This window comes from Sorex fumeus, unplaced genomic scaffold (genome assembly GCF_029834395.1).
Source record: "Sorex fumeus unplaced genomic scaffold, SorFum_2.1 ptg000063l, whole genome shotgun sequence".
Lineage (NCBI taxonomy): Eukaryota > Metazoa > Chordata > Mammalia > Eulipotyphla > Soricidae > Sorex > Sorex fumeus.
Genome location: NW_026606120.1, coordinates 43242414 through 43261795, shown reverse-complemented (window position 1 = coordinate 43261795; position 19382 = coordinate 43242414). Strand labels below are relative to the sequence as shown.

Sequence of the window (19382 nt, the reverse complement as noted above, 5' to 3'; positions counted from 1 at the left end):
CAATAACAAAGAAAGATTAAGTAACTGGCTTAAGCCCACATAGAGAGAGGTAGAAAATGAAAAAGTCAGTGAACCCAGGTAGCTTCAACAACAAAGACTGTATACCCAGGGCCAGTGAGAGAGTACGGGAGGGAAGCATTTGCCTCACACACACACAGCAGAACCTCGTTCTGGTCCCCCAAGCCCTGGAAGGAGTGGCTTAGAGCCAGGAATAAGACCTAAGCCCCAGAAAAACCACCAACAAAACCCCTAAGACTACTATGGTAGGTTTTTGTAAACAGATTTGAGTCTGATTTCCAGATGATCTAGTTTAGGATCTAACAGACAACAAATAATGATTGCTAAATGAAACAACCTCAATGTATGAGGACAAAAGAATCTGATTCACTGTTGTTTTTAACCACAAGCATGTATTATTTAGACAAAAACGAAAAAAGAAAAGAAAGAAAGAAAAGGACCGGGGAGATGGCTCTGAGGGCTGGAGTGCACGCTTTGCAAGCAGGAGTCCCAGTTTTAATCTCTAGCACCACATAGAACTGAGTACCTCCCAAGCACCAACATGGTAGAATCCCGAACACCACCAAATGTGCTGCCTGCCCCTACCCCCGCCAAAGATAACAATGAGAACAACAAAAACCTGGAAACAATCTATTCTGGTTTTGCTACACATCCATGCAGCCACATCTTCCATAGGCAAAAGCTCCCGGGGCTGTCCTATCACACTTACCCATTTGTTTCTGTGGTTGACATGGGCACCATTGGTTGCCAAGAAAAGAGCTGCGGCCTCATTTCCTGCTCCAGCAGCTCGCTGTAGTAAGCAATTTTCTAAAAGAAAAAGGACAGATTCCCAATGTGCATAAAAAAAGGCATCAAGTCCCATGAGTGTCTTACCTGTCCTTCCACCACCCTTCCCAATCGTCAAACCCACAATAGAATCAGAAATCATTTGCCGCCCCCCGCCCCCCTTCTGGTTCTTGAGCCACACACAGCTGTGCTCAGGGATCACTCCTGGAGGTGCTCAAGGGCCCAGATGAACTGCTGGGGGTCAAGAGGCCACCTTCTGTATTCTCATTCTAGCACCTCACAAACCATCTAAATTCACATAAGTACTCTGCATGTGGACACAGAGGATTTCCACTTGTCATCTCCTAGGACCAGAAGCGAGTTACGTCTCCTTACTGAGGGTGGGTTAGAACAAGCTGTCTAGTGCTACTGACATTGCAGCCCAGATTTTCTGTGGTGAGAAGCATACCACGTGCAATTCAACACATAGCAGTATCCCTGGCTTTTGTAGGTTAGATGCCAACAGTCCCCAAAATTATTTTGACAATCAAAAAATTGCCAACTTGGCTCACTGCTCATTACCCAAAGAGGATTTCTAGGTCATAAATAAAACTTAAAAAAAAGTTGCCTAACTATTCTTGGTGGATGCAAGTGTGGGGAACTTTTGTCCCTGTCTGAAAAACACTAGGCAACATGAACATTTTGAAAACACTGACCTTATAGTTTTTCCAGAAAAAGATTATTTTAAATACCTGCTTTATTTATTTTTGGGTTTTGGGCTACAATGAGCTGTGCTCAGGATTTACTACTAACTCTTTCCTCAGGACTCGTTCTTAGCAGTGTTCACAGACCATATGCAGTGCCAGGGATTAAAACTGGGACAGCTGTGTGCAAGGCAAGTACCTTCCCCACTATGTTCTCTCTGGCACTTCAATACCCCAGTTTTAATTCTATGGTCTTAAATATATTCTTTGCTTGGAAATATTTGGCTTAACACTATCTTTTCAAAATAAAAATCATAAAAAGTAAAAAAAACTTTTTTCTTTTCCTCTCACAATTGTTTTAATTCTGGAATAAATCTCGTTCTATCAAAATTTATTTCCAAGGGCTAAAAAGATAGTACAGTGAGTAGGGTACTTGCTTTGCATGCAGTCAACTGGGGATGGATCCCTGGCACCCGACAAGTTCCCCAGATCCCCACCAGGAGTGATCTCTGAGCACAGATCCAGGAGTAAGCCTGAGTACAGCTGGGTGTGGCTCCAGAACTAACCAAACCAACAAACAGAAAACATTTTAGGGGCCGGAGAGATAGCTCATGGTCTGGAGCACAAGCAGAAGCCCTGAGTGTGACCTCAGGCACTTCTGATGGTCCCTCAAGTACTACCAAGACTGACTTCTAAGCACTGATCTTGTATTTCCCAAGCACTAGTAGGAGGGCCTGCCTGTCTGCATCCCTCCCCATGCCAAAAATTTCCATTTCCCTTTTTTTTGAGAAATTTAAACTCACATGTCCTACCACTATGCTATTTGAAAGCTCAAATTGAATTAGGAAAGGACACATTGGGTAGGGTGCCTTGTACACACCAACCTGGTTTTGATCCTGGAACCCCATAGGGTCCCATGAGCTGAGCACAAGTCAGTTGTGGGACAAAAAGGAAAAAAAAACCCCACCAGAACTAAAAGCAAGGTAGCAAGATAGGTATAGTGTTTCTTTAAATTCAAACCACTTTTCTCCTTTTCTCTCAGAGAATGTGATTCCACCCCTAGTTATTTTCTCCTGATAATTTTCTCCTTATAATACAATTTTTCTTCATGTAGTCTTTCTGGCATATATAAAATTACATATATAGGAACAAAGATAATCTGTGACTGCTAAGACATTAAAATATTGAAAAAAAAGTGTTAAGATTATTACACATATGATAAAAAATTGAAACAAGAAAATAACAATCCTGAACTTGAGCCAGAGAGATAAAACAGCAGGCAGGGTGCTTACCTCGCACGAGGTCAGCCTAGTTCAATCCCTGGCACTCCATATGATGCCCTGAGCCCTGCCAGCAGCGATCACTGAGCACAGAGCTAGTAGGCATGGCTCCCAGAGATAGTGGAGGGGTTTAAGGTGTGTGCTTGGATGAGGGCAGTCCAGCTGATCGCTGGAAACACAGGGACCCTGTAGCGCTGCTGTGTAGAGATCAGTAAGCCCTAAGCACTGCCAGGGGTGCCCCATCCTTCCCCCAAATTATGTTGACATATAATGGCTTGCGATTTCTGAACACATTTTTGCCTCCTTCCCTGAATTAAAACATCTTTAATGCTTCTAATTATATTCAAGATATAATCTACCTATACAATAGCTTTTTTAGGATATAATGTTTTGTTTCTGGGTACACCCAGCAGTGCTCAGAGGCTACTTCTCATTCTGTCCTTAGGAATAACCCTTGGCAATTCTTTGGAAACTTTAAGTGGTACTGAGAATCAAACCAAGGCTGCATTATAAGGCAAGTGCCTTTCCTCCTATACTATTTCTTTGGCTTTGGGATATAACCTTTGGGGGGGGGGGGGCGGTAAGGGAGTGGGTTTTGGGCCACATCAGGCAATGCTCAGGGGTTCCTCCTGGCTCTGTGCTCAGGAATTACTCCTGGTGGGTCTCAGGGGACCATACAGGATATCGGCAATTAAACCAAGGTCAGCCATATGCAAGGCTCTGGCCCCCCGGGAATAAAATTTTTAAGAAGGTGAAAAGAACTTTAAGTTCAAAATATATGAAATGATGTAAGTAAATAAAAGTGGCTGACTGACTTTATGGTGGGCCTCATGTATGCAAGCAAGCACTCTTTCATTGAGCACATCCCTGGCCCTAAATAGGCCTGTTCCAGCTTAAAGGATTAGGAGTCTGGGCAAATTTTCTGAAGCAATAAGGTAGCACTGCACTGCAGCACTGTCCTCCCGTTGTTCATCGATTTGCTCGAGCGGACACCAGTAACATCTCCATCGTGAGACTTGTTGTTACTGTTTTTGGCATATCAAATATGTCACGGGGAGCTTGCCAGGCTTTGCCGTGCGGGCGAGATACTCTTGGTAGCTTGCCGGGCTCTCTGAGAGGGGGAGAGTAATCAAACCTGGGTGGCAGCATACAAGGCAAACACCCTACCCACTGTGCTATCGCTTCAGCCCAGCAAAGGGGTTAAAAAAAAAAGCAATTCAAATTTTTACTGTAGTTATAATTCTCATAATAAAGGCATTCAGTTTCTAATTCTGAGTAAAACAGTGATGGACTATTTCATGGGCTTCCAGACCCGACGCATCATCTCTTAGGGGTGTGTGCTTTACCTGTCATTGTATCGGGTGCATTCGTGTTGCTGCCACGCTGAATAAGTCTGGCTGCAAAGCTGTTTTCATCGAATGAAGTTCCATTTACCACAGGTAGGTCTTCAAAGGGATTTACAGACTGGTCAGAGGACACAGTGATATACTGCACTGCGAGCCACAGAGCCGTGCTGCCCTCATGGTCCTTCAGTTCTAAGTCTAGCCTGAAATTAGGAAGCAATGTGAAAAACAAGTATCATTTCCAGACACTCCATACTGCCAACAGCCTTACTTTTTCCACTTCACTCTTTCTGGAAGACTATTTTCTCTTCCTTTCTTAAATAGGGACCACACCTGGCAGGGCTCAGGGGCCACCAGGGCTCCCAGCACTGGAGCAGTCATGTATTGCCTATGATCAAACTCAGGTCCCTGCATAGGCTGAGCATGTGCTTGACCTCTTGATCTATTTCCCAGGACTTGAAAGACAAAAGAAACCTTTGTATTTTTTTTTGGCTGTTGGTGGTGGTAGTGTTGTTTTTATGCTATAACTCACAGTGCTGGAAGCCAATCCTGGCGTGGTGCTCAGAGGACCAGGCAGTATTGGGGCCTGAACCTGAATCTGCATGCAAAGCACCTTCCCTAGCTCTTTGGACGTCTATCTGACCCCTGACTAAGTTGTTTTCATTCTTGGTTTTTGGGCTACACCCAGAGGTGATCAGAGCTAACTCCTGGCTCTGCACTCAGGAATCACTCCTGGCAGGCTAGGGAGAACATCTGGGATGATGGAGATCAAGACCGATGGTCGCATGCAAGTTAAGCGCCCTACCCTCTGTACTATTTATTGCCTGACACCATCAAAGTTTGTAATTTCACTTTTAGCTATTAAAATTTTATTGCTCTGACCCCATCAAACTTTGTAATTTCACTTTCAGCTATTAAAAATTTTAACACAAGACTTAAAAAAAAATTTTTTTTTCACTCACAAACCCACCCTCACAACTTTTTGCATCTCTCCTTATCTTTCTACGTACTGTTTACATTGCAGCAACTGATTGAAGACATATTCATTTCTGGCCATGATGGACAGGTGTAAGGGAGTCCTGCAGAATGAAAAAGAAGACATGCCCAACTGAGGACGACCCTTAGCAGAAAGCAAACTCAACACCCAGACGGAATTAACAATTTAATTAATTAAAAATTGACAAAGAAATTCCACTTCACTGCAAGTGCCCTGACAAGCAGGAAAGGCCTTGATCAAAGCCAAAGAAAGCTCAAAAAACCCCAAATAAACAGAATTACTAGTATGTTACTGTTTATTCAGTGGCAAAAAGGACAAAAATCAATAAATATAAAAAGTGCTCCAAAAGCACTTTTGGATCCAAAATAGCGGCCACACGACATCATATGCTCTTCATAATCAGCAATAGAAAACAAATTATCTAATGATGTCTTTTTGGCAGATCTAATTGTTGGGGAAAATTCCAAATAATAATGGTGGGTCTTTTGTTGTAATATTGAATGTGATCAGGTAGAGAGAGAGTAAAGTAGAAATCTGCTACACGGACAGGGGGAGGGGTGTGAGGGGGGTATACTGGGGTCCTTGGTGGTGGAAAATGTGCACTGGTGAAGGGGTGTTTGATCATTGTATGACCAACCGAGACTTAAAACTGAAAGGCTTTGTGACTGTTCTCATAGTGATTCAATAAATAAAAAATTAAAAAATAAAAAAGCACTTTTGGGATGAGAGTGATAGTGTAGCAGGCAGGATGTTTGCCTTGCATGCAGCCAACCTATGTTCGATCACTGGCATCCCAAATGGTCCCCTAACCCTGCCAGGAGTAATTTCTGAGTGCAGAGCTAGGAGTAACCTCTGAGCACTGCTGGGTGTGGCCCAAAATTTAAAATAAAATAAAAGAAAACACCACTTTCTACCACCGACATGCAATTCTTTTAACTGTCCTGTAGAATCCTGAGAAAAATTTTTCGGGCTTTTGGGGGACACATTCATATTTGGTGTACCAAATGAGGTGCCCACATTAAACATGGGTCAGCAGCAAGCAAGGCAAGCTTCTCAACCCCTGTATTATTGCTCTGATCCATAACGAAAAAATTTTCTTAAGGCTTATGATGTAGCTCAGCAGAACATGTACTTTGTGTATGTTAAACCCTAGTTTAATCCCCGACACCATACAAAACTTTTTTTTCCCCTTCCCATAATTTTCTACTTTACTCTAATACATTCAGAGTGGCAACAAGTCAGAGCAGATTAAAATGTCTTTTAATGCTCTTCATTGTTTTCACTCAGCCTTCAAGTACCCTGGAGCAGACTGCCACTGCAGATCCCAGAAAACCCCAAAGCTACTGCTCTCTCAGGTGACCACACTGCCAGGCTGTATTACAATGGGGCAAAATTAAAGAATCAACAGAAGAAAAAAAAAAAGACACAATTTTTTTCCAGGGGGGGTAAGGTAATTTCATGTTATTGAGAGTCATGAACATCTACCTTATTAAACTGCTTATTATTATCATGCAAATTTATTTCCCAATTCTGACAGTATAGCTTTATAGAAATGTATTTTTCTTTATTCATCTAAACCAAGCTAATGTGTTTACAACAAACAGTGTTAATGTTTCCTTTCCCATTTACTCCATGTCTGCTTCCCATTCCCCCACCCCAGTTTTCTTGTCAGGGTTTGAAGTTATATAGAAATATAATTTTTTTAGACGATTTGCAAGAGTATAAAAATTAATGACAGGGACAAGTTCAACAGGTAGGGTGCTTGCGTGCTGGCCTTGCAAGTGGCTGACCCAGGTTTGATCCCTGGCAACCCTGCTATGATCCCCCATGAACCACGAGAAATGACCCGTAAGCACAGAGTCTGGAGCAAGTCCTGAGCACCAGTGGGTACAGCCCCAAACCCAAAACAAAACTAAACAAAACGAATTACAATGATGAAAAGTTGTGGCTTGAACTCAAATGGCTTAATTCCCCTTCGCTGCCTCCACATTACCATCCCAAAGATAAGCAGCCCTTTTCAAACTTTTATTAATTTATTATTTGGGGGCCACACCCAACAGTACTCAGGAATCACTCCTGGAGGAGTTTGGGGGAACCATTTTCAGTGCCAGGATGAAAGCAGGGTCTGCTGCATGCAAGGCAAGTGCCTTACTCAAGGTACTACTTCCCTGGCCCCAAGTAGTCCACTTCGGGGTTTTTTTTTCTTTTTGTGGGTCACACCCAGTGATGCTCAAGAATTACCCTTCACTCTGCATTCAGGAATTACTCCTGGCAATGTTCAGAAGACCATTTGTATTAAAGCAAAAAAATGAATATCTGACTAGATTTTGTTTAGTTTTGGGGACACAGTCATCTGTGCTCAGGAGCTAGTCTTTGCTTCTCTGTAGTGCTGGGAGACCATGCAGTGCCAGGGATCGAATGTGGGTCTATAAGTTCATTGAATTGTCAATGGTACAATGTTTGCGATTTGAATAAAAATTAAATTGAGGACCCAAGACACAGTACAGGTTTTAGGATACATGTCTTGCATGTGGTCAACCTGGGCTCAATCCCTGGAACCACTTATGGCCTCATGAGAATAATCAGGACTTATCCCTGAGCATAGAGGTAGGAGCAACCCCTGAGCACTGCCAGGAGAGGCCTAAAAGGCTAAATAAATAAAATTTTAATTGAAGGACAGACAGCTCAATAGGCTAAGTGCTTATACTGATCTTAGCACAACATGGTTCTCCAGATGGAGATCCCCAAGCACCCAAGGACCACCTCCTGAACCAAACAAACTAAAAAACTCCAATCAAAAAAGCTTTTTTGGGCCACCACCAGTGGGGCTCAGGGCTTACTCCTGGCCCTGTGCTCAGCAATCACTCCTGTGGGCTGGGGGACCATATGAGATGCTGGGGATCAAACCTGGGTCAGTCGTGTGCAAGGCAAGTGCCCTATACACTATACTATCTCTCTGTCCCCCTCCAAATTTATTTTGTTTTTTGTTTGGGGGCCACACTTGGCGGTGCTCTGGGATCACTCTTGGCTGGCTCAGGGAACCGTATGGGGTAACGGGGATCAAACCCAGGTCAGCTGTATTCAAGGCAAATACTCTACTCACTGTTACCATACCTCTGTGCCAATTTTTATAACTGACCCAGGTTTAATCCCGAGCACCACATGGCTTCCTGAACACTACCAGGAATAGCCCTGGGAGGCCCTTGGCTCTATGTGGGGAGCCCTTTGCTCCCTGGCACTGTAAGGCCAAGTAGCTTTGCTTCTTCAGTTCCCCAGGACTCAACTGCTGGCTCAGTTGGTTGAGAATCCCGGAAAGTGGCCCTGGATACCCTGATCACCGTTTGAGAGGTACTCTATAAAAATAAAAAAGAATGATGAGGCGGACTGAAAGTAACACTAAGGATACTGGCAGAGGATCTTGGGCACTCCAGTGGTGGTGAGTGTGGTAACTGTACCTCAAAACCATAAATGCGAACACAAAATAAATAAACCAAATAATGTTGAATTAAAGAACGTGAAGTATGGGCCCAAAGAGACAGAACAGCAGGCAAGGTGCTTGCCTTACACACAGCCAATCCAGGTTCTCAATATGGTCGCCTGAGCACCGCCAGTAGTAACGTCTGAGTGCAGAGTAAGGAATAAGTCCTGAGCACAGCTGGGTATGGCCCCAAAACGAAAACAAAAAGAACATGAAGTTCAAGTCTGCCAGTTTATGTGTTCCATAAAATCACCTTTGGGGTGGGGGTTGGTAAGAACAAATGAAAGAGGGTGGCCATAAGTGGCAGAATTCAAGGACTATTCCTGGGTCCATGGTCAGGAATGAGCCCTAGAGGTATTTAGAAGTATTCAGAGGACCTATTAGCCACTCGTGATGATACTTGTTCAACTGAACCAAGGAATGAGTGCTGCTTGTATAGGGGTGCTGGGGGGACAGGGATATATGTAGTGCCAGAAAGATCTTTACTGTATGTGATGCTAGGGGGACTGTATATAGAGCTGGGGATTGAACCAGGGTCACATAGCAAGGCCAATGCTATAACCTCTATAGTGTCTGGCCCCATAATAACCCTTGAGAACAAAGAAGCACAGAGCAGATAAGATAAGGCACAGGCCTTGCATGCTGCTGATCTTAGTCCCAGTCCTCGCACCCACATGGTCTCCCAAGCATGCCCAGGTGCAGCTCTGTCAGACTGACTTATCTCCAGCACCTTAGGACCCAAGTAGTGCTGCAATCGACCCTGTAGCCCTTGTCACGAACCTCCAGGCCAAATTGCTGGATGGGCCAGCATCACCTGGGTCAACTCTCCCCCAGAGCACCTTCCTCCCCTGACCCAAAATAAATGCCCCCAAACAAAATAACCTCCTGAGAACAGTGTTAAGAGCTATCTACCTCCCAACTTACCTGCCCTTGCTGTCCTGCATGTTGGGATTGGCACCAGCCTGCAGCAGAGCTTCTGCAATCTGTGCCATGTCAGACATCACATCTGCTGAGTGTTTCTTTGAACTGTACAATGCTACAAGATGCAATGGTGTCTCCTGGGCACCCAATGTAGCAGCATTGACAAGGGCCCCATTCTTTATAAGGAAAGTGGCAGTGAAGAGATCTCCTTTGAAAGAAACAAGAAATGGTCATATGTGAGAACACTGAGGACAATCAATTCTGACCAATGTTTCCTAAAAAAAAGAATGCTAGTAACTTCAGATAAAGAGGGACAACCAAGAGACCGACATTTTTAAGTAGAAACTCATCATCCAGATCATGAAGTAACTTACTCTAATTCAAAAGACCTTTAACTTCTAATTACCTAACATTATCTACCCTGCCCCCTTACCTCAATCACCAAGAATACCAAGCTTCTCTTCAAAGTCCTCCACTAGTGATTAGTTCTTTAAAAGGGTTCTAAGATTCCTACCAAACACACGGATTTCCTCTTCCCGTTCCTAACCACAATCTGTACTAAGCAACACTTAGCCTCAACCTGTTGTACTTGCATACAGGTTCCTGTTAGATTAAGGCCATATCTAATTTATTACAAAAATTTTAGTTTTTGTTATTGAAGAAAACTTGCTGAGAGGGGCTTGAGCAACAATATGGCATGTAAGGGCACTTGCCTTGCATGCAGCCATCTGGAGTTTGATCCTAGTATCCCAAATAGTCCCCCAAGCAAGTGTAGAGCCCGGAACAAGCCCCAAGCATCACTAGGTATGATGGAGGGGAAAATCCACTTTCTGAGAATTATGTGAGAGATGAGAAAGAGGAGAAATATGTGGGGCATGACTCAGTGGCCTGCTTTTCGTGTTTGTCTCTATCGATAATCTCAAAATAAGACAAAATGTGGCTTGTTCTTCAAGCCCATATTCTCCCTTGAACACATATGTCACTTGCTGGTCTCTATCTCTTTGATTCTTCAACTCTAGAGAAGCCCGTGTTCTCTCTTGAACATGTATTTTCTCTCTTTCTCTCCCCTTGCATCTCTCTAAGCAATTTTCAATAAAAATTATGGGATTTCAGAAAAATAAATAAATAATAAAACACAATACTTCTAATTTTCATCTAAGGGCCTGAGATATATTACGGAGATTAAAGTGCCTGCCTTCCATATGTCAATTTAGTTTTGAGCCCCAGTAACGGCTAGTCCCCCAATCGTTGCCAGGAGTAGTCCTCTACCCTTACCATGGCTGGGTAGGGCCCAACCCCCTGATGACCCTCCACCCACCCTTGCATGCAGTAAGCTTCATCTAGGGTTGAGAAGATCGCAGTGCTATGCTCAAAGGACACATGCTTTGTATGTTAGAGCCCCAAGTCTGATCTCCTGTACTTTATGAGTCTCTAAGCACTGCTGGAAGTGATCTCCAAGCACAGGCCAGAAAAAGCCCCCATACCCCATTAGAGTATCTAATGTAGTCTCCAAAAACACAAACTCAAAACCCAAAAAGTTTCATCTACTCCATTCATTGACACTGCCGGGGAAATGAGGCATAACTGTAATAATTAGTCCACATTAAAAGTATTCTAATGTAACAACTGAGTTCTTTAGAAAATCCACTTATAATCTTTTAGTGAAACGTTTTAATGTAAGTTATTCTTTTTCATTGCCCATTATAAACAGAATACAAGATAATATAAACAGAAACTTCATGCTCTTCCCATCAGTGATGACATATGCAAACATTGGAAAATGTTATAAAAGAATCTCATATTTAAGAAATACATGTGGCTAATTTTATTAAGCCAAAAAAAGCAAAATTTTTAAAAATACAAACAAGTATATATATCTTACTGCTCTGATCCAGTTAGTCAGAAGATGGCATCCCTCTGGCTATTTAATTCATACTTGGTATGAGGATGTTGACTCACCATCAGCTTGTGGATTCTAGCACATGTCTAAACTGCAGCACTGTAGCACTGTCCTCCCGTTGGTCATCGGTTTGCAAGAGTGGGCACCAGTAACGTCTCCATTGTGAGACTTGTTGTTACTGTGTTTGGCATATGGAATGTCACAGGGAGCTTGCCAGGCTCTGCCGTATGGGCTGGATACTCTCGGTAGCTTGCCAGGCTCTCCAAGAGGGGCGAAGGAACCAAACCCGGGTCGGCTGCGTGCAAGGCAAATGCCCTACCTGCTATGCTATCGCTCTGGCCCAACACATGTCTAAAACCAGAGCAAAATGTCTTCATAAAGATCTTCATTAAATATTCTATTATTAAAATAAGGATAACAGCTAAAGTCTAGTATATCACTTAACTAAGCCATTTGGGGAGGTCTAACAGATTAAAGCTCAAGTTTGAGATGGAACTATGAAAACAATGTTTAGAAGAACTGGAATTGATGGCATTCCAACTCGGGGGCCTGGTAGAAAACGAGGGCCTGATCCTACCAAGTGGCTGGTACTCACCATATTAGGTATGCTATTAGGAATGCTCTGATTCTCTTAACAGTGAAAAAATGAGGTCATCTTTATAGATGAGGAAAAAGAAAGGCAGCAGGACTGACTGACTCAAGACCACACAGTATTTGGAACATAAGAATTTAGTAAAACAAAATACTTAGTGCAACTGAATTCCAATGCCAGTGCTTCGTCCACTCCACAAGGCCATAATCTCCAAAATTAGCATCATTCAAGTTAATCACACCCACACTAAATTCTTAGGCTTGCAGGCAAATGTGATCAATTCAAAGTCAAAGATTAAAGTGTTTGAAAATAATCATCAAAAATGCCTCACCAATTCTTGGCAATTCCTGTAACTAAGCAATCACCAAAATATTTAATAAATTGTCAAAGATGTTTGTTCATCAAACATAAGAATTCAACTCCCTAAGAGGAAAGAAATATAATCCTGAGATTGTTTTTTAGTAACAAGTAATTGTTTCCAAAATAAACATCACAGACACTAATAGTATGGGAAAGAATAATTCTCTATGTGGTGGAAACTTTCCCTACATGAACACGTACCCAGTGCTAAGAACCCAATGGCTTTGCACAGTGAAGAGAGGTGCTTGGGAAAAAATGTATCTGTGCTTGACACCAATATACTCTAAGGACTTCCTTCCTGATGATGAATAAAATTTTCCTTTTCATCAGCCAACAAACTTAACAGTTTAACACATGAGTTAGAAGGATATTTATATTCAAACCTTTCCCAGAAAGGCTGGGCAGAGCTGCAGTGGGACCCTGTTTGAAGGAACTATATTCTCCAAAGAAGGAGCAACTTTTGAATATCAAAACTGCAGCAAGATAATAGTATATATAATAATGTCTAATTGGAAGGCCCTGTTGATACTATATACAACTTAGAAATAAGGCAGAAGCAATGAATTTTGTTTTTGGTGTGTTCTTTTGGTTTGAGGCCATACCCAGCTGTGCTCAGGTGTTATTCTGTCTCTGCACTCAGCAATTACTGCTAGTGGTGCTAAGGGGATCATAGGGGATGCTGGGGATCAAAACCAGGTTGGCCTCATCCAAGGCAAACACCCTACCCACTGTACTATCTCACGAGCCACAGAGGTAGTAACTCTTTAGTCCTCCTGTGACACACTGATCACAAATTCTCATTTATAGACTGTGAATACAAATTCCAAAAGTCTTTGAGAATCCTGAATAGTGCCAGAGAGTCTTAAAAAAAATTACTTAGTCAAGGCCAAAAGATAGTACTGCAGGTACAGTTCTTTCCTTGCAGATCTTGTTTGAGCTGTGTTCAATCCTTGGCACCACATATAGTCTCTGAAACACCAAAAGTGATTCCTAGGTGCACAGCCAAGAGTAAGCACTGAACACAGCCAGGTGTGGCCCCCAGCCCCACCCACAAAAAACATTACTTAGATAAAAATATAAATATCAGCAGAAGAAAATATAAAAACAAATGTCTTACCTCTTTGGATTCCTTTATGTAATAAGCTCCAGCCATTCTTGTCCACCATGTCCACATCTGCCTTGTGACTGACCAGTGTGGAGGCAATGCTCTCTAGTTTTCTTGAAAGAGCTAGATCTAATGCAAGATCTCCATTATGATCCACTTCATTCAGTTTCCTTGGGAGCTACACAAAAGAAAAATTAGTAAATGAGCACTCAGGAGAAAATAACTAATTTTCAGTTTTCTTACTACATTTTTAAATTTTTATTGCTGTTTGGGTTCACACCCAGTGATGCTCAGGACTTACTCCTGGCTCTTGTGCGCAGGGATCACTCCTAGCAGGCTCAGGGACCATAGGGGATGTCAGGGATCAAACCCAGGCCAGCCATGTGCAAGGCAAGTGCCCTACACACTGTATGGCTCCTGCCCCAGTTTTCTCACTTTAACTATGTAGGTGCCATCTTTCATTTTGGGCAGGGTAGGGGTTTTGGACCATAACAGCAGTGCTCAGGGGCTATTCCTGACTGTGCTCAGGAATGAGGAACCATATGCAGTGCCAGAGATCAAGCCTCCATTAAGTGTCATCTTTCACAAATGTCAAGTCTTAGGGCTATAACAATACTTAATCCCCAAATTTAACTGAACTAAAAAACTTCTTCAGGACACATATCTTTGAGGAAGCACAGAATTTATAGGTAGCACAGAGCAGATAAACTTATACCAAGGAAGACAAGAACCAAGAGGTAACACTGGGGAAATAGCTCTAAGGGCTGGAGCACAAGCTAGGCAGGTGCAAACATCCCCCACCCCCTACCTTGCTCACAACTCAGTGTAGCCCTGGTGGATCCAACACCACTGAGGAGCCCCCAAACCCCCCCCCCCCCCCCGCAAACAACAACAAAATGAACCAAAGGGGAAATGCAAACACATGTGCTATTAGAACGTAAGTGTCAAGGTAGACGTTCATAGAGTCTGATGGAAAATAGTTAATGTTTTTAAGAGACTTAGAACTTGCTAATCTCCTAACAGTTCAATGTCTCTCCTATACACTGACACCAAGGATGTAACATACTATACTTCCATCTTGCACACTGATAAAAGCAACTATATTTCTTCCGGGGCAGTGTGACAGGATGAGTATTAGCCCCCACCCGACCCATCCCCAATCCCAAATGTTTTTAAAAAAATAAATAATAATAATAATAATAATAATAATAATAATACATATGGGGATATATACATTGAACTTCTACAAAACTCAAGACAACAAAATGTTGGGGGCTAGAGAGATAATATAGCAAGTAGACAACTGCCTTGCATGTGGCTGAGCCAGGTTTGATCCCCAGCATCTCTTATGATCCCCCAAGCTCCACCAGGAGTGATCCATGAAGCAGAGTCAGGAACAAGCCCCGAGCATAGCCAAGTGTGGCCCCAAAACAAACAAAAGCCAAAAGTTTTTTTCTCTAACACCTTTAGGTTTGCTGCAATTACTAACAGCAGCAGAAAATCACTAAAACAGATTTTTTAATCCTGGAAATTGGTTATTGCTATAACAATTAAAAACGCAGATGTGGTTTTGGATTTGGACAATGGGTGGGAGTAGGAAAAATTCAGAGGAGTATGACAGAAAAAACCGACTATTACATACTTTTAAAGACAGTGCCAATAATAGTTCAGAAGAGGGTAAGGTGCATTAAAGAGAAAAAAATGAGCAAAGTATACTTTTTGGGAAAGATATGAAAAATGGAAAAGCAACTTCAAAACCAAAACATGGTACCTGTGAGTCCATTTCAATTAGATAAAGGAAGACTACATCTTCTCTTTCCACTTTGATAGCTTTATGTAAGGGATACTCAGTCTTGGATTTGATCATTTTGTATAACAACTGAGCACTCATGCTGCTGAAGTCCTCCTTCCGTAAGTCATCCTAAGGATTAAAATAAGAGTAAAAGCAAACAGACTGGACGTCAAACAGCTGACATTTAGTAGGCAGTAAAAATGTGTCAGTCTCAACTTTAAAGGTCTTAACATTTTCCAACTCACTTAATCCTTACAAAGCCCCATGAGCAGGCACAGAAATACAAAAAGGAAGAGGTTAAATAACTTGCCCACGATCACACTGTGAATAAAGTCAAACTGGGATCTAGTACTAAGAGTTCTACTTCCCAAACCCATACTCTTGACCACATATTACTGTGTCTCTCAGTGAGATAGTTAAGCATAAACAATATTGATAAACAGTAAAAAACAAAGTCATTAGGAGTCCTCCAACATGAGAGTAGAATTTTTTGCTCACTTCAACCTTCCAAGACGGCAAATAAAGTAATCATAACTTCCGCAATTCACAACACTGAGTCACAGCCGGCCTCTCTATTGCAGATCTCTATTTCTCCTATTTTGGCATAACCAGGTCTGCTGACTTCCAGGGAGAAGCTTTGTTCACACCCTCAGTCTCTCACTCACCCAATGACTGGCAATAATTTCTGCACAGTAGTTCATCAGAGTGCTGGCACTCAACTCCTCTGCAGTCTGATAGAAGCGAATACAGTTTCTGACATTTACCAAGGACATGACACCTTTCTCACATCTAAAAAAAGAATATCAATGATAAATAATATTAGGACAAATATATTAATAAACCATGCCAAAAATCTGTATACTGACTAGTATATACAGTATGGCTTATAAAACTAAAGGTAATCCAAATAGTTATGAATAAATTATAGCTGAACTACCATATTTTAAAAATATTAACTAGCATTTCATTATATTGCGTTGATCAGATTCCAAATAATCTGATAATAAGTATGCTAAGTATAACCCTTCAACTGCCTTTAAACTATTCAAAAGAAACTCGATCAATACACAACTTTATGAGAAAGGTTTAGTGCTTCACTCTTTATTTGTATGAGACATAATTAACGGTTCCTACTAAGCATAACTCTTACTATGTAATGGATATGGCTTAGAACTAAGTAGCTCTAGGCATGCCTCAATAAATTACCACCTCCGTCAATGTTCTCCTAAAAGGTGAACTATATGGAATATATACTATACAGTACATATAATTCTAGAACTCAATAAAGCAATCCTTTATCAATTTTGGTTTTGTGATCATACCCAGTAGTGCGCATGAGCTACTTCTGGCAGTGCTCAGGGGATCCATGTGGTGGGGACTAAACCCAGGCTTCCAGTGTGCAAGGCAGCGCATCAGCTCACTGAGCTATCTCCCCAACGTGATTAACAGGTTTTTAACCCAAGGCCTCAAACGTGCAAGGCATGTCCTCTAACATCTGATCCACATCCACAGTTCTTAATTATTTTGGTAAATTTTTTGAGAGGGTGGAAGGGATAAACCTGGCGGTGCTCAGGGCTTACCCCTAGTTCTGGTCTCAGGGATCACTTCTGGCAGTGTGTAGGGAGCATTTAGGTGCCAGGGATCAAACCCATATCGGCTGCATGCAAGGTCTGCTGTATTATCTCTCTGACCCTATGATTATTTTTAAGAGACCACTTAAAATGTCACCTAAAGGGGCTGGAGCAAGAGCACAGTGGGTAGGGCGTTTGCCTTGCACGCAGCTGACCTAGGTTCGATTCCCAGCATCCCATATGGTCCCCCAAGCACCGCCAGGAGTAATTCCTGAGTGCATGAACCAGGAGTAACTCCTGTGCATCGCCGGGTGTGACCCAAAAAGGAAAAAAAAAAAGTCACCCAAAGTGGGAAAAAGAACTTTTTTTTAAAAGTCTGCATAATAAAAGTAATTAGCATAAAAGAAGAGCTAATACAAATGGTTGGTTTGTTTGGTTTTTAAACCAGTGCTCAGGGCTTACTCCTGGCTCTGTGTTCAGGGGTCACTGCTCGCAGGACTCAAGGGAATCATAAAAGGTGCTGGGGATCAAACCAAAGTCACAGTATATAGTCCTGCCAGCTGTACTATCTCTCCAGTCTTGAGTTTTGTTTAGTGAAGCAATAGCTTTATTTAGATATGAGGAGCGATAGCACAGCGGGTAGGGCATTTGCCTTACACGCGGCCAACATGGCCGACCCGAGTTCGATTCCTCCACCCCCTCTCGGAGAGCCCGGCAAGCTACCGAGAGTATTCGATATGCCAGACACAGTAACAATAAAGTCTCCAATGGAGACGTTACTGGGCCTGCTCGAGCAAATCGACAATCAACGGGAGGGCCTTTACCTTTACCTTAGATATGAGGAGGAAGGAGGAAGTGGCAGGAGGAATGGGAAAGTTCAAGAAAGAACTCTGGCTTCTCCAGAGGGAAGAGAGCCCAAATGGGGTTTAGAATTATTAAGAACAAATGCCTAGTAAATGAGTCCCGCTTTTAACCAATATATCACTTAAGGTAACATGGAGGGAAATATGGTGCAAGAAAAGATAAACCTAACAAATACTGGGAAGAATGAGGAACAAATCCCAAAAACTTTATAAAGACTGTCTTCGGCCAGGTGCAAGAATCATGGAGTTATTTCTCCATCTAGTGGTCAATACAGGCACCTTATAATATTCCTAGACCTATGCTGAAGTACTTTTCTGTTTGTTTTTGGGCCACATCCAACAGGGTTCATGGGCTATATCTAGCTCCTCCAATGTGCTTCCAGCCTATGAGTTATCTGCCTGGTGAGAAGTACTTCATTTTTAAGCTACATAGTTCTAATGCTGTTAAGAATCATTTCCCCCAGATCTTTAAAAATAAGAAGAAAAAAAAAATCAATGCTTTTTTATTTTTATTATCTTTTTTTTTTTTTTTTTTTTTTTTTGCTTTTGGGGCCACTCCTACTGGTGCACAGGGCTTACTCCTAACTGGGTGATCAGCAATCACTCACTTTTAGTGGGCTTGAAGGACCATTTGGGGTGACAAGGATCAACTCGGGTCTACCATGTGCAAGGTAAACACCTTGCCTTATACTACTGCACTGGCTCTCAATTCAAAACTTTAAATTAACTGCAACAATATCTAAGTAATAAAATAGTAACAGGTTGGAGTGATAATACAGTGGGTAGGGTGTTTAAGTCGACTGGCGTTGGATCTTTAGCATCCCATATGATCCCCCAAGCACTGCCAGGAGTAATTCCTCAGTGCAGAGCCAGGAGTGACCCCTGAGCACTGCCAGGTCTGAGCTAAAACAATAACAAAATAATAAAATAAAACAGTAACATCATTAACAACTAATATATTAATGTTAACATCCTCTGCAGTCTGTACCACTAGTTTTTACAAATTCAAACCAGAAAACAGCAATGTCTGACCAAGTCATTCTGATTTTATATATGAAGTCAGAAAACTCCAGGAAAAAAGTCTTCTTTTCATACACATGAAATTTTACCATGTTTACAATGACAACTGTCACTGGGTTTTCCACTAACACACAACATACTAAACATACTAACATACAATATGATCTCAGAAGCAGACTTAATTTTTTTTTTTTTTTTTTTTTTTTGCTTTTTGGGTTATACCCAGCAATTGCTCAGGGGTTACTCCTGGCTCTGCATGGAGGGACCATATGGGATGCCATGGATCAAACCCAGGTCAGACATGTACCAGGCGAACTCCCTCTCCGCTGTGCTAATCACTCCAGTCCTTCAGGAGCATATTTGTAGAAGACACTGCAAAGCATTTTTACAGACAAATGCTGAGAGTTTGAAAACGGCACTTTCCTTTCTAAAGTCACATGACACTGCACCATGAGATTACTGTTTTGGTTTTATCACTACTGGCAACTTTTCAACTTTCATTAAATTTCAGAATCACCAGTGCCATTTATCATTTTGATAACTTCTAACTAGTAATCGACATGATTACAACTGAAAAACATTTTGCTTAAAAATGAAAGATTTTCCAGTCACTTGGCCAGAGAAATAGCTCAACAAACTGAGTACATGCTTTGCACGCTGGAGGGAAGCCCAG

At 42.0% G+C, this 19382-nt stretch overlaps 1 protein-coding gene across 1 annotated transcript in view; it reads right to left on the bottom strand.

Annotated features, from left to right (window-relative positions):
• The window catches only part of ANKFY1 (ankyrin repeat and FYVE domain containing 1), a 77222-nt gene that overhangs the window by 26813 nt on the left and 31027 nt on the right, over positions 1-19382 (bottom strand). The window contains exons 5-11 of the mRNA XM_056127449.1: positions 15921-16044; positions 15235-15384; positions 13476-13641; positions 9510-9714; positions 5121-5189; positions 4114-4313; positions 728-825 (exon numbers count right to left, since the gene is read on the bottom strand). Of these exons, the coding sequence (XP_055983424.1) occupies positions 728-825; positions 4114-4313; positions 5121-5189; positions 9510-9714; positions 13476-13641; positions 15235-15384; positions 15921-16044 (1012 nt within the window). The remainder of the gene's footprint in view (positions 1-727; positions 826-4113; positions 4314-5120; positions 5190-9509; positions 9715-13475; positions 13642-15234; positions 15385-15920; positions 16045-19382) is intronic.